At 36.7% G+C, this 13,080-nt stretch overlaps 1 protein-coding gene across 1 annotated transcript in view; it reads left to right on the top strand.

Moving 5' to 3' along the window:
- Nucleotides 1–8,289, top strand: part of LOC123937292 (MDM2 binding protein) — a 76,886-nt gene extending 68,597 nt beyond the window's left edge. The window contains exons 18-22 of the mRNA XM_045998035.1: nt 456–722; nt 2,583–2,832; nt 3,424–3,537; nt 7,041–7,106; nt 7,879–8,289. Coding sequence (XP_045853991.1) covers nt 456–722; nt 2,583–2,832; nt 3,424–3,537; nt 7,041–7,106; nt 7,879–7,917 — 736 coding nt within the window. The 3' untranslated portion in view covers nt 7,918–8,289. The remainder of the gene's footprint in view (nt 1–455; nt 723–2,582; nt 2,833–3,423; nt 3,538–7,040; nt 7,107–7,878) is intronic.
- The last annotated feature ends 4,791 nt before the right edge of the window (nt 8,290–13,080 follow it).

Below are 13,080 nucleotides of genomic sequence, written 5' to 3'. Positions count from 1 at the left end.
GTTCTGAGCTGTCTTTTTTGATCCAGTTAGAATACCTTTATACCCTTTTCATCTTTTTGTTGAAAATAAACTTGCCCTTTCTAACAGAAGTCAGCATTTCACGTTGTTACATATTAGCCGTGCTGAGGAATCAGAGGTTGGCAGAGATTTAAAGAGTATTAAAACAGCAACTCTATTATTCTGAAAATAAGCCAGAGGATTAACTTAATCTGTTGCCCAGAAATAGTCAAAGAGGAATCAGATCATACTTCAAATTTTTAAATCTTTTGCCGTGTCATGTAGCAGGCCAGGGAAAAACCGAACTTGTGAGGAAAGTCGGACATTCATTCAACCCTCCAACAACTACGAGGAAGTTAGGAGGTTTTCAAGTAGGTGTTTTGCTGTTTCCTCATTGGCAGGGAAAAGGCTATTGCTGTCATGGAGCCTGTGATTTTAATAGTCTTTCTCTTGTTTAGATACTGCTTGGATGACCGAAAATCTTTAGAAAGAGATGGGGGATTTTCTGAACTTCAGTCTCGTCTTATCCGTTATGAAACCCAAACCACCTGCACCAGAGAAAGTTTTCCAGTATCTACTGTGTTGAGCCCTCTTCCATCCCCTGCCGTCTTGTCAGAGCCTGGAAGTGTCCTTGATGGAGAAGCATTACAAAGCGAGCGCCGAGCTGAAGTTTCTCAATTGAAAAGGAGATCAAAAGATCGGAATTGCTTTTATCCACAAAAAAGGTGAACTATTAAATGCATTAAAAATAGTCTCATGACAGGAGCACCTGGGTGGCTCAGTGGGTTAAGCCTCTGCCTTCAGCTCGGGTCATGATCCCAGGTTCCTGGGATCGAGCCCTGCGTTGGGCTTTCTGCTGAGCAGAGAGCCTGCTTCCCCCTTTCTTTCTGCCTGCCTCTCTGTCTACTTAAAAAAAAAAAAAAAAAAAGTCTCATGATAGAAAGTATGTTAGTGTCCACCCTTTTTTTCAAATTAGTCTTTCCTGTTTTTTTTTTTTTTTTTAATTTTTATTTTTTTGACAGAGAGAAATCACAACTAGGCAGAGAGGCAGGCAGAGAGGGAGGAGGAAGCAGGCTCCCTGCCAAGCAGAGAGCCCGATGCGGGGCTCGATCCCAGGACCCTGGGACCATGACCTGAGCTGAAGGCAGAGGCTTTAACCCACTGAGCCACCCAGGCACCCCAGTCTTTCCTGTTTTTAAGTAGCTGTCTGCATAGATCGTAGATGAATTACTTCATATCAGGAATTTTGTTTTTATTTTGCGCACTTATCATTATGCTTGTAAGTTCTAAAAAAGAAATGACTTGAAAAAAAATCACAGTTTCTTGCTTTCTGTTCTAGTATACAATCCATTTGCATGATGGATCGTCAGGTTGTAAAGCTATGGAACACTAGAGATGTGGTCCAATAGATGAAGTAGCAGAGCTACCCTACTGAAGAGGGTCTTCCTTGCCAGCTCTTCCTGCCTTCTTGCTCTGCTTTCTGCCTGCCCAGGCCCCTGAAACATTGTTTTTGTAAAATATAGCTTTAAACACTGCATAATATCATATGAAGCTTTTCCTGGTCCTTTTTTTGCTACCTAATAAGTAAAATGTCCATATACTAGAACAGAAGTTTTCATAAACACTCTAATTCCCATTGAATTTATATATCTTTAGAACCTTGCTCAAATTTAGGTCTTTAGCATCTAAAGCATCTTAAATTTTTAGTGAATGTAAATCTTTCAAAAAATATAAGATATTATTAGAATGAGACTTTTAAATCTTTTCTAGCATTTAAAAATACTAGAATATTTTAAAATATTATATTCTATTATAATAATTCTATTATATTCTATTATAATAGTAGAACTATTTCCCTAATATGGAATAACTAAATTATTTTTATGGGGACTTCACAAATTCATGGTACTTTTTATATGTGATAAAGTTAAAAAGCAAATCCATTAAAATTTCCAATACTGTATTTTATAACAATAACTTACTTATTTGTGACTTGACTAATAAAAAGAAATGTGTTCTAGAAAAGAAAGTACACTGTGGCTGGTGGATTGGCAGAATTGAAGGATGTGAGACCCTATCATGTGAAAGGAAATTTAAACGTTTTAGAAAGAGCCAACTTTATAGTTGTATTTGTATTTAATACTTACTTATTTTGTCCAGGTAATTGCATAGGTACAATAAGTATAGGTTGCGGTGTCTTGGTCAAAATGATCTTCATAGAAAAGTATAAGTACTTAACAGATGATTATTAAATTTTCAGATTTCACCACCTAGAATGCCAGAGCTAATTTATGTGAGAAATTATAAACCGAGGGGAAGGCAACAGTGATAGCGCTTGTTGCTTTTCCTTTTGGCTGAAATTCTAGTTATTCCTTGCTTTGTATGTTTTAGTCACTCATTTGAAGACCAGAGCAACTTTGTAGTATGATGTCACATTACTTCTTTAAAGCAGTAGTAGCAAGAAATTTTGTTTCCTTTTCAGGGGCTTATGTTTCAGTGAATATAGTTGTCACATTTAGGACAGAAAAATGGACCTCATTGTTGATTCACTTAATCTGTGTTTTTGATTTATTTCTCCACAATAGACCTGTGAAGTCTGAAAGTTCAGGTTCTCTTCTTTCTCAAACAAGTGGCAAGACTCGTCATCATCATCGTGCGGTGACACCCAGAAATCCCCGAGCGGAGCCATCGTTCCCTGTGACTTGTCCATCAGCTCCAGTTCTAAGCTGTGAAACTCCAAAAGTCACTACAAAGGCCAGGTCAGGTCAAAAAAGTGTGCATGGACCAAAAACATCAAGACAAATGAAGGAATCAAGATCACAGAAGCACACACGGGTAAAGATTTATTTCCTGTTTCTTAGTTCTGCATGGGAAGAAATTCCTTTATTTGGTTCATTTAAAATGTATGTCTAAAATTTTATGAGTGAAACGAAATGGTATCTGTAATGTACTTTAAAACAACCCCATATAAGAAGGATAACGGATAAATGGGCAGAGGTATAAATGAAACCAAATTAGCCACAAATTGATCCTCATTGAAACTGGTTGATCTACCAAGATAGGGATTTGTTATAAAATATTCTCTCTACTTCTCAGTGTTTGAAATTTTCCATAATAAAAAATAAATGCACCCCCATATTTATCCCTAATACATGTAGCTTTTACACCCAGATTTTGATTCAGAACTCATGATTTGAATTCCTCTTCAGATACTGCCATCATTTCTTTCTAATAGATATCTGGTGACATGTATGACCATGCAAATGTTCCAGATTTCTTTTTTTTTTCCTAGTTGTTTTGTCCTAGTGAACTTGTCTTTCACACAGTTACATGATTATGTAATTCACACAGCTGAACTCTAAAGATGAAATAATAGGTCTGTCTCTCTCCCAAGAAATATTAGTCATATGTTATGTTCTATCCAAGATACTGAAAGAGGTGGTTACGGAAACCCTGAAGAAGCACAGCATTACTGAGGCCCACGGATGTTTCTCTGCATGCAGCCAACGTCTCTTTGAGATCTCCAAGTTCTATCTGAAGGTATGGTGTCTTCTCTACTAACGGTAAAATTAAAGTCATGTTCCGATGTTCCTCATTGACATAAAGTCATTTTTAGTGAGTTATTTTTATACTGATAGCTTATAATTTTTCCCAGATATTTTTTAAAGTGGAGATAGAAAAATTGGAGCCAAAGTATTTTATATCAGACTTGTTTGATTTTTGTCTTCATATGTAGAAAACTACATTTAAAATGCATCCTCAGTATTTCCCTGACAAGTCTTTGACTTAAGTTGATAATAAGGTTTAAAACATCATCTTTTTTCTTTAAGATTTTTTTTATTTATTCATTTGAGAGAGTGAGAGCACAAGCAGGGGTAGGCAGAGGAAGAGGGAGAAGCAGGCTCCGCATGGAGCTAGGAGCCCGATGTGAGGGTCTGTTCCAGGACCCTGAGATCATGACCTGAGCCGAAGGCAGAGGCTTAACCCACTGAGCCACCCAGGTGCCCCTCAGAACACGTTTAATTAGTAGTTTTAATATATAGTAAAAAGGCAACTGGAATGGGTATCAGAATACTTCATTTCTAATTTTGAGTCCATTATCGGCTAGTTGTGACACACTGGACAGATCAGCCACTCAGATGACGTTTCTATACAACTTAGATGGTGATAGGTATGTCCAGTGAAGGGTTTTTGACTCAAATCGCAGTTTTGTGTGGCTTCTTAAAACTGCAGATTGACCACATGCATTCAATTCACCTTCTTTTTAAAATCTCTCAAGAAAGATGGTATTAAAGTACAAAAACAAAGAAAAGGAGAGAGAAAAAAATGTTTAGTCCCTTGTGGATTGGACAAGACAAAGCACACAGAAGTGTGGTGTCGCAGAGTTAAGGAAGTTAGAGCCTAAGTGCCTGCTCCGTGGAGTGCCAGTGAGACTCGAACCTCTTCAAGGGACAGTCTCTGAAGTGCTTAGGATTTGAAGATACCGGGTATCCTGGAAAGCAGGGGTGTGTCAGGTGGAAGATAGGGAAATTGAATAAATATCTACAAAGTGAGCCCTCAGCTTCCTCCACAAGCCCTCCCACGGAGGTAACTGTGAGGTACACTACACGATCGTCTCTTCCCCCACCTCTGTGACGCTGCCGGAAAGAGCCTCTGGAGAAGGAAGTAAAGGCCACAAGGGAAAAACCAACCGGCCGCCTAATCACCCTGCCTCGTGAAGCCACCAGACAGAGCTTCCACTAAGATTCAGGTCTCATTTTTGTATATGATTGGACTGACAAGGATTAGCAGACTTTTGAGACTTTTTCAAAAAAAGAGATGCCAGAACATAAAGGAATGAAGGGAACTCTCAAGGGGGCAGAAAGCTATAAAAGACTTTAAAAAACTGTAATTTTCTCAAAAAGAGAAAATATAATATAATTGCTGTTTCCAGCATCTGTGTAGAACATGGAGGCTCTTCGAAATTAAAATTACAATAAAATCAATCCAGTAGAGAGGCTGAATAGTTGAGATTAAGCAAGTTAGCAGAAATTAGAATCATATGACAAAAACATGAAACATAGAATCAGAAAATGGGAGCACTAATCCAGAAGATCCAATATGCTACTAAAAAAAGTTTTAAAAATAGAAAATAAAGGAGAGCAAACTGTCAAAAATCTAACCAAGTTTTCCAGAACGGAAGAACACAGTGCCGCGATTGAAAGGGCACACAGCTTGTCCAGCCCAGTGAATGACAGTTCTACCACAAGCCACCTCACTGTGGAATTCCATAGCTCTTGCAATAGAGAGAACACTTCTTGAAAGCTTCGCAGAAGGGAAGTTTGCATATAAAGAACTGAGAATCAGAACGGCAGTGGATTTCTCCACACTGAGTAATGTTGTATGCTAGAAGACAGTAGGAAAGTATCTTCCAGTCTGAGGGAAACGGAGTGACCTACTTTGTTATACCTGGTCACAAATTCAGTCAGGTATGAGGATTCCGAGATACTTCAGATGGGGAAGGTCTAAAAAAACTAGGCATTGGTACAACCGTGGAAGCATGGGCAAGAGAATGAAGTTCCGCAGAACAGGGACGGAGTCCAGAAAGAACTAACCCAGGGAGTAGTCAGACCAGATCAGAGCAGGCTGTGGGAGAAGGATCACCAGAGGGAAAAATAAGAATAATAATGAAAAATCAGATTTTTTGAAAAACTGAACCAAGAGGTTACCCAGTGTATTTGAGCATTTGAAACAACTTTGCTATTTGTACATTTAATGAGGCAATTGTAGCATTTGGCAGAGGGACCCAGAATTACATACATGGCACACGAAGCAAATATTATTTAACTAGAGGTTAAACAAAATGTGAGATCATTAGAATACCATCACTTAGCTCAGGACTGAGCTGTATGTACGTAGGTTTAATCATGCACACACGGACTGTTGAGTGATCGAAACTGGTGCAACAGTTACTGAGCGGGAGAGCGAGGTGGCCGGATTCAGAGACCGAATCCACTACCTTTGTCACTTCTAACCACGATCGTCGTCTGAAATTGCTAAATCAAAAAGCAGCAGCAAAAGCGTATTATTTAGAAACATGCAGGTATACATAAGGGAAACAGCTGAAAAAACTGAAAGCAGCTCTCTCCCCTCTGGGAAGCATAACTAAGAGGGAGAGCCAGAGGACTGCTTTTTTAAAATACAATTAGATTTTTTAAATTTACTTTGTAATCTATTTTGATACAATCGTATTTTCTTTTTTTTTTTTTTAAGATTTTATTTATTTGACAGAGAGAGATACAAGTAGGCAGAGAGGCAGGCAGAGAGAGTGAGAGGGAAGCAGGCTCACTGCCAAGCAGAGAGCCCAATGCGGGACTCGATCCCAGGACCCTGAGATCATGACCTGAGCCGAAGGCAGCAGCTTAAACCACTGAGCCACCCAGGCGCCCATACAATCGTATTTTCTAAAAGTCAGAGATTTCTATTTCCTTTCCTATGTGATTCCCTCTTTGTTGTGGAGTAAAATAACCAAGAAGAAGAGAGAAAAGATATTTTATCTGAAAAGTAAGTATAAATGCTATATATTCATTTCCTGAGTACCAAAGCATTTATGGACATTTATAATCGAGGATGGGGCTTCGATTTGGTTAGTGCTGCTGGGAATAGGAGGTTAGAATCACAGAAGTTTTGGGGCGCCTGGGTGGCTCAGTTGGCTCAGCATCTGTTTGTTTCAGGTGATGGAGATCCTGGGGTCCTGGGATCTGCTTCTCCTTCTGCCACCCACGCTCCCCCCTGACTTGTGCTCTCTCTCAAATAAATAAATAAAATTAAAAAAAAAAAAAGGAACGACAGAAATTTATGTATGTGTGTTTTGTTGTTAGAGAATCTTGATATTTGGAGATAAAGCTAAATTATAATACTTCAATTTTATTTTTTTGTAGTATTTCCTGAGTCACACTAATACTTGTAGAATGATTTAGGATAATCCCAAGTTTATTTAATAATGACTTATTCTCTGTAATTTAACATACAACTTGTGAAACACTTTATTTTGTTATTTTTAGGATCTTAAAACTTCAAGGGGTCTATTTGAAGAAATGAAGAAAGCAGCAAACAACAACGCTGTGCAGGTAAATAACTGATCCCTAAGAAACTGCATTCAGTTAAATTGCTGTTTTATTTCAGGACAGCTCCGATGCCGTCACACATGCTGTGTGAGAACTCTCCTCAACATACTTAATAATAGGCTAATGCAAACAGAGCATTTAGGAGGAGTTCTTAATAGACAGCTCAGTTAACAAAAGGGTTTCTTTTTTTTTTTTTTAAGATCTTATTTATTTATTTGACAGACAGAGATCACAAGTAGGCAGAGAGGCAGGCGGAGAGGGGGGGCAGGCTCCCTGCTGAGCAGAGAGCCCGATGTGGGGCTCAATCCCAGGACCCTGAGATCATGACCTGAGCCGAAGGCAGAGGCTTTAAACAAACACTGAGCCACCTAGACGCCCCAACAAAAGGGTGATGTTAAGAAAGAAAAACTGTTAAATAATCCAAAGTGCTGGAAAAATTAATCCAACTTCCATAGTTGTTTTCAAAGCTTGGTTTAATTTCTTTCTGGTGACCCTTGGAAAACAACCGGAAAAAAAGGTGAGAAAACAGTGCCGAACCTTTTTATGTCGGGTGAGGACGGTTATTGTACTCTACAGTAGAAATCCAGCTTCGGTTTTATTTTCTTCAGTTAGAAAATAAAATGTGTTTTTTAAGATAAACTGTGTTTTGAGATTTTGATATGTGACTTTCTATTTTAAATTTTCTACCACACTTTTAAAGTTTTAACTCTATCTTTTTCTTTCCCTTGTGTTTTCAGTAGAAGTAAACAATTATCTTATTTTTTTCTCCTTCTAGGTGATTGAGTGGGTATTGGAAAAGACAAGCAAGAAATAACACAGACTCTTTCTCTTTGGACACTCATAAATTGGACGAGCTATTTGCTACTTTCTTAGTTTGAAAATTATAAACAAATTTTAAACTTTATTCAGAGAATAGATATTGCATATCTAAAGGATTTCATAAATATCCAATATTTATATAGTTTTGAGGATGCTCAGTTAATGTGTTCTTTAATTTTATACTTATTTTATATTTTCACTATATTTTAATTTTTAAGGTTAATATTTTTATATATGTCTTTAAAATTTTACTTTGTTATTTAATAATTTCCAACAAATTAAAAATGGTATTTCTTTTCTTCTTGTTAAATGTCTTTGTTTTTAGGCTTATTGAAATTACTGAATTTCAAGTGAGATATTGCCAGTGGCTTTTCTCATGTGACCAAACAGCATACTTAATTGGACGATTCCTGGTTTAGAAAATACTGGTAAAAAAATTCACATAGTTAGCCATCTTCCCTTACCTCTGCCCCAGAGCCACTGCTCTTGGAGCTATCAATGTTTATTTGGGATTAAAAACAAAGGAAGGGAAGAAATTGTGAAAATAAGATATAGTAAGAATGACTAAGTAGAGACTGCCAGAAAATAAGGTCTTTTCCCATGGTACAAAATCAGGGAAATGCAGAAAATACAAAACAGAGTAAAAAACAGATTCCAGTATTGCCTCACTATCTCTATGTAACCCCTGTTAATATATTTTTTTAAGATTTTATTTATTTATTTGAGAGAGAGAGCAAGCATGAGCTGGGGGAGGGGGACGGTCTGAGGGAGAAGTTGACTCCCTTCTAAGCAGGGAGCTGACTCGGGCTGGACCCCAGGACTCTGAGATCATGACCTGAGCCATCCAGGCACCCTACCACTGTAGCTATTTTAAAAACATATATATAAATATTTTTAAAATGGGGGTCATCCATATGTGTGTATGTATGCTCATACATATGTGTATTAATTTATAGCTTGCTTTTCACTTAAAAATGTACCATGAATTTTATATCATGATCATTTTAATTACTGCATAATACCAGGGAAACACAATTTGTTTAACCAATCCCCCTTATTGGACATACACACTCACATTTTCCCTATTATAAATAAAACTACAATGAATCTTCCAAATACATCACTGGTTATTCCTTAGTATAACTTTTTAGGAGTGGAATCTGTGGCTCTTAAGATTGATGGTAATATTTCCAAATTGCCTTTCTGAAAAATTAGTTTGAATACCGACCAGCAGAGTCCCTGTTTCCTTTTTTTGAGGACTGAAAATAGTGATGATGAGCATTTTATTTAGAATATATAAAGAACTTTTACCGTTTTACATTACCTAAGGTTTTGCTTTTTTTTAAATAGGCAAGGAGTTGAAAAAACATTTCACAAGAGAAGATATAGGAATGGCAATAAACACATGAAAAGATGTACAGTATCATCAGCCATCAGGGGAAGGCAAATTAAAACCATAATGAGATGTCACTAAACACCCACTAGAATGGATCCAATTTTAAAACTGATAATACCATGGCTTGGTGACTATGTGGAGCATTTGGAAATCTCATGCATTGGTGTTGGGAAAGGAAAATGCTATAATCATTTTGAAAATATTTGACTTTCTTATAAAATTCAACTTAACATTTAGCATATGACTCAGCCATTCTGTTTACCCAAGGTAAATCATTTAAAAAAATTTAACCTAAATACTCATACCAGCTTAATATTTTTTAATTTTATTATTTAATTTTTAAATTTGGTGTTTAAATTCAATTTAATTAACATACCCTGTATTATTAGTTTCAGGGGTAGAATTTAGATGTTAGCATCTAGTGCTCATTACATCAAGTATCCTCTTTAATGCCCATCACCCAGTTACCCCATCCCACCTCTCCTCCCCTCTAGCACCCCTCAGTTTGTTTCTTATAGTTAAGAGTCTCTTATGGTTTGCCACCCTTCTGTTTTTATCTTATTTTTCCTTCCCTTTGCTTTGTTCATCTGTTTTGTTTCTTCCACATATGAATGAAATGATGCAATATTTGTATTTCTCTGACTGACTTATTTCACTTATCATAGTACCGCCTAGTTCTATCCAAGTCCTTGCAAATGGCAAGATTTAATTCTTTTTGATGGCTGGGTAATACTCCATTGTAGAGGTATACCACATCTTCTTTATCCATTCATCTGTCAATGGACATCTAGGCTCTTCCCATATTTTGGCTATTGTGGACATTGCTGCTATAAACTGGGGTGCATGTACCACTTTAAATAACTATGTATGTATTCTTTGGATAAATATTTAGTGTAATTGCTGGATCATAGGGTAGCTCTATTTTTAACTTTTTGAGGGACCTCCATATTGTTTCCACAGTGGCTGCACCAGTTTGCATTCCCACCAACAGTGTAAGAAGTTTCCCTTTTCTCTGCATCCTTGCCAAGACTTGTTGTTTTCTGACATCTTAATTTAAGCCAATCTGACTAGTGTGAGGTGGTATCTCATTGTGGTTTTGATTTGTATTTTCCTGATGTCGAATGATGTTGACCATGTTTTCATGTGTCTGTTGGCCATTTGTATGTCTTCTTTGGAAAAACGTCTGTTCATGTCTTTTGCCCAATTCTGGATTGGACTATGTGTTTTTTGGGTGTTGAGTTTGATAAATTCTTTATAGATTTTGGACACTAGCCCTTTATCTGATAAGTCATTTGCAAATACCTTCTCTCATTCTGTAGATTGCCTTTTAGTTTTGTCAACTGTTTCCTTTGCTGTGCAAAAGCTTTTTATCCTGATGAGTTCCCAATAGTCATTTTTGCTTTTGTTTTGCTTGCCTTTGGAGATGTGTCTAGCAAGAAGTTGTTGCAGCTGAGGTCAAACAGGTTGCTGCCTGCATTCTTCTCTAGGATTTTGATGGATTCCTGTCTCACATTTAGGTCTTTCATCCATTTTGAGTTTACTTTTCTGTATGATGTAAGAAAGTCATCCAGTTTCATTCTTCTGAATGTGGCTGTCCAATTTTCCCAACACCATTTGTGGAAGAGACTGTCTTTTTTCCATTGGATATTCTTTCCTGCTTTGTTGAAGATTAGTTGACCATCGAGTTGAAGGTCGATTTCTGGGTTTTCTTGTCTGTTCCACTGATCTGTATGTCTGTTTTGTGCCAGTACCATACTGTCTTCATGATTACAGCTTTGTAATAGAGCTCAAAGTCCAGAATTGTGATTCTTCCAACTTTGTTTTTTTTGTTTTTTGTTTTTTTTTCTCTTTTTCCCAACATTACTTTGGCTATTCAGGGTCTCTTCTGGTTCCGTACAAATTTTATAATTATTTTTCCAGCTCTGTGAAAAAATGCTGGTGTTATTTTGATAAGTATTGCATTGAATGCATAGACTGCATTGTTATCTTTTATCTCTTATTACAGTCTTTGGTTTAAATTCTAGTTTGTTCTGATATAAGGATGGCTATTCCAGCTTTCTTTTGATGTCCATTAGCATGATAACTTGTTCTCCACCCCCTCCCTTTTAATCTGTAGATGTAAGTCTAAAATGAGTCTCTTGTCAGCAGCATATTGATGGGTCTTGTTTTTTTTTTTTATCCAGTCTGATACCCTGTGCCTTTTGTTTGCAGCATTTAGTCCATTTACACTCAGAATAAGTACTGATAGGTACAAATTTAGTGCCATTGAATTACCTGTAAAGTCACTGTTCCTGTAAATTGTCCTTGTTCCTTTCTTATCTCTGTTACTTTTGGGCTCACTCTCCACTCAAAGGATACATTTCAGTATTTCCTGCAGGGCTGGTTTAGTGTTCACAAATTCCTTTAGTTTTTTCTTTGTCCTAAAAACTCTTTACTCTCCTTCTATTCTGAATGACAGCCTTGCTGGCTAAAGTATTCTCGGCTGCATATATTTACCATTTAGCACTTTGAATATATTGTGCCAGTCCTTTCCAGCCTGCCAGGTCTCCGTGGACAGGTATGCTGCCAGACTTATGTGTCTACCCTTGTAGGTTAAGGACCTCTTGTCCCAAGCTGTTTTCAGGATTTTGTCTTTATATTTGAAATTTGCAAGCTTCACTATTATATGTCAAGATGTTTACCTATCTTGATTGACTTTAAGGAGGGATTCTCTGTGCCTCCTGACTTGAATACCTTTTTCCTTCCTCAAATTAGGGAATTTCTGAGCTATAATCTGTTCAAGTAAACTTTCTACTGCTCCTCATCTTTTGGGACCCCTACAATATGGATATTATATCGCTTTCTGGAATTGCTGTGTTCTTTCAGTCTCCCTTAATGATGTAACAGTTATCTTTCTCTCTTTAAGTTCCTTATTTTCCATCATTTTATCTTCTGTAGCACTGCTTTGCTCTTCTGCGTCATTCATCCTCATTTTATTATAACCTTTACTTGGGACTTGCGTGTCAGTAATACTATTTTTAATTCAGGTCTGACTAGATTTTAGTTCTTTTATTTCTATAGTAAAGGGTTGTCTAGTGTCTTCTCTGCTTTTTTAAGCCCAGCTAGTATCTTCAATAATCATTGTTTTAAATTCTAGTTCTGACATCTTACTTATATCCATGTTGATTAAATCCCTGGCAGTGAGTCCTACCTTCTGTTCTTTCTTTTGGGGTGAGTTTCTGTGTCTTGCCATTACGTCCAGAAAAGAAAAAAAGAAAGAGAAAAGACACAAATAACAACAATGACAACAGAAAAAAAAATGAAATAAAACAGAAGAAACAAAACAAAAAACTACACCCGGAGTGTGTTGTCTGCTTGTGAAAAGAAACTAGATCTTAAAATAATAAAGGAAAAGAAACATATATAGTAGATATTTAATAAATTAATATAAATTATTAATACTATAGTGTATTATATAATTATATAGTAACATAATTTTTATATAATAAAATAAAAATAACATAAAAGTAATATAATGGAATACAAAAAATTAAAATATCTGCATATAACATAAAATTTAAAGTTAAAAAGTAATAATGAATTGAAAAAAATAACTGAAAAAATAATGCTTAAAGAATAAAAGTACAAAGAATGCTATCTACTGTTTTCCACAGAGCCCAAGCTTTGCAGCCCTCTACGATCAGTAAACTTGCTGAGAGCCAGCTGTCCTGGCTGGTTTTCTGAAGGAGGGGCTGTTGGTGGACTTGCCCTAGTGCAAACGCA

This window comes from Meles meles, chromosome 1 (genome assembly GCF_922984935.1).
Source record: "Meles meles chromosome 1, mMelMel3.1 paternal haplotype, whole genome shotgun sequence".
In the NCBI taxonomy this organism is placed as follows: domain Eukaryota; kingdom Metazoa; phylum Chordata; class Mammalia; order Carnivora; family Mustelidae; genus Meles; species Meles meles.
The sequence above is the reverse complement of the archived record's forward strand: the minus strand, read 5'-3'. Positions and strand labels throughout refer to the sequence as shown.